Source organism: Carlito syrichta, unplaced genomic scaffold (assembly GCF_000164805.1).
Source record: "Carlito syrichta isolate Samal-C Ts95f unplaced genomic scaffold, Tarsius_syrichta-2.0.1 Scaffold288456, whole genome shotgun sequence".
In the NCBI taxonomy this organism is placed as follows: Eukaryota; Metazoa; Chordata; class Mammalia; order Primates; family Tarsiidae; genus Carlito; species Carlito syrichta.
In genome coordinates, this window is record NW_007232552.1 from 58,064 (window position 1) to 60,132 (window position 2,069).

Here is a 2,069-nt window from a genome sequence, read left to right on the forward strand (position 1 = left end):
TTGCAGCATGTATATCCCCACCCTCCATGGGCCTGGGCGACAGGCAGGCGTGGGTGTCCCTTTCGGCTGTGTCTCTTAATCGATGGAGGGGGTGACTTACCTGTGTGGGTCCTCTTGGAAGGGCCGCGATTTTGCTTCGTGGGGACACGGTGAGGACACACTGAGGAGCTGGTGGTAGAACACAGGGGCTGAGCCTGGGAGTCCAGATCAACCAATGAACCGGTGGGGGTCTGGGGGCGTCAAGAGCTCACAGGTGCCACCAGGCCCCAGGCAGCTTCACTTTGGCCCCTACTGTGTGCTTTTAGGTGTGCTGTCTATGAGGCAGGCGCGATGAGCCTACAGCCCCAGCCCCAAGGAGGAGTCACTGGGCCAGGCCCTGAAGTGAGTGGGCCATGTGGGGAGTAGGCAGAAGTCTCCTAGAGCCCGCGGGCCCTCCGGCCCTGGACGCTAAGTGCTTCCTGCTTTCCTCCCAGCAGGTGCAGACACCAGCAGCATGGAGCTGAAGAGGGGAAAGACCTTCATCAAGTCCAGCCTGCAGATTTCCCGTGAGAAGGCCCCAGAGCCGGCAGCCACTGCTCTGGCCAGGGAGGACATAGAGCCCTGGCCAGTCCCGCCGGGAGGGGAGCCGAGACCCCTCGGTGAGCCAGGCCCCCAGGCCTGTCCCAGCCCCCAGGGATTCGATGGATGCCCCAACAAGGGGACACAGCCCGGCCCTGATGGGGGCCCAGCGGCCCTCCGCGGGGCCGCCCTCAAGCCTGTGCGGAAGAGTAGGACACACGACAGCGTGCCGGGGGCTGGCCGGGCGGCGGCCGCCACGGGGCGGCTGGCGGGCAGCGCAAGCTTCCCGGGGTCCCCAGGCGGCCAGCGCCTGATCGACTGCCGCCACTTGGTGCCCCAGGTGCCCTTCGTGCCGGCCGTGGCCAAGAGCATCCCAAGGAAGAGGATTTCTCTGAAACGGCCAAAGAAGTGCTTTCGGAACCTATTCCACCTCCGCAGAAACAAGACCGAGAGCCTGACCTCGCTGGCGGCAAAGGGGAGGCGCCTGTCCCCCCCTGGGGGCCCGCCGGACGCAGAAGGGCAGCAGGGCAACGCCTTCCTGTCCCTGGGGGCGGAGCCAGGGCCCGACGGCCTGGGCCAGGACCTGTCCGACAGCGAGCTCCTGGCCGACTCGTCCTTCGACCTCTGCCGGGCCCTGTGTGAGGACGTGGCCTCGCTCCAGAGCTTCGACTCGCTCACGGGCTGCGGGGAGATCTTTGCGGACGAGAGCTCGCTGCCGGCCCTGGAGCTCAGCGAAGGCCTGGAGAGCCCCGCCAGGGTGCCCCCGGCCCCGGAGAGCAAAGGGCCCCGGGGCCCCTCCCAGGGCAGCGTGGAGCAGCTGGCGTCTCCTGCTCAGAACGCGGCGTCTGACCTCACGCGCTTCTGGGACGACGTGAACCGCTCGGTGAGGCAGCAGCAGCGGGCCCTACTGGGCCCGTGGCTCTCAGGCCCACAGGGGACGGACACGGACCAGCCCCGGCTGGACACGGCCGGGCTGGCCGAGCTGCCTCTGTACCCCTCCAGGGCCCCCCGCGGTGGCTCCAAAGCCAGCTCCGTCGACACGGGCACGCCCAAGAGCGAGCAGCCGGAGTCCGTGTCCACGAGCGACGAGGGCTACTACGACTCCCTCTCCCCTGGCCTGGAGGAGGACAGGAAGGAGGCTGCCGGCCCAGGCAGGCCGGCGGCCGCTTGTCCCCAGGACAGCTACAGTGGGGACGCCCTCTACGAGCTCTTCCATGACCCCAGCGAGGGCCCCGCTGGCCCAAACCCGGAGGACGACCTGTGCGTGTCGGAGAGCCTCTCGGGGCCTGCCCTGGGGATGCCGCTGTCCATGTGCAGCTTCCACGTGGGGGCCGAGGAGAACCTGGCCCCGGCGCCGGGCCCCGACCTGCTCAGCCAGGGCTTCCTGCAGAGCTCCTGGAAAGGCAAGGAGTGCCTGCTGAAGCTCTGTGACACCGAGCTGGCCATCACCATGGGCGTCATCAGCTGGCTCCGCCGAGGCCCTGCGTCCCGCGCCACGCCCGCCTCCGGAG

The 2,069-nt window shown here is 68.6% G+C and overlaps 1 protein-coding gene across 1 annotated transcript in view; it reads left to right on the forward strand.

Annotated features, from left to right (window-relative positions):
* Window positions 1-493: 493 nt before the first annotated feature.
* The window catches only part of AMER3 (APC membrane recruitment protein 3), a 2,656-nt gene continuing 1,080 nt past the window's right edge, over window positions 494-2,069 (forward strand). Inside the window, exon 1 of the mRNA XM_021710340.1 lies at window positions 494-2,043. Coding sequence (XP_021566015.1) covers window positions 494-2,043 — 1,550 coding nt within the window. The remainder of the gene's footprint in view (window positions 2,044-2,069) is intronic.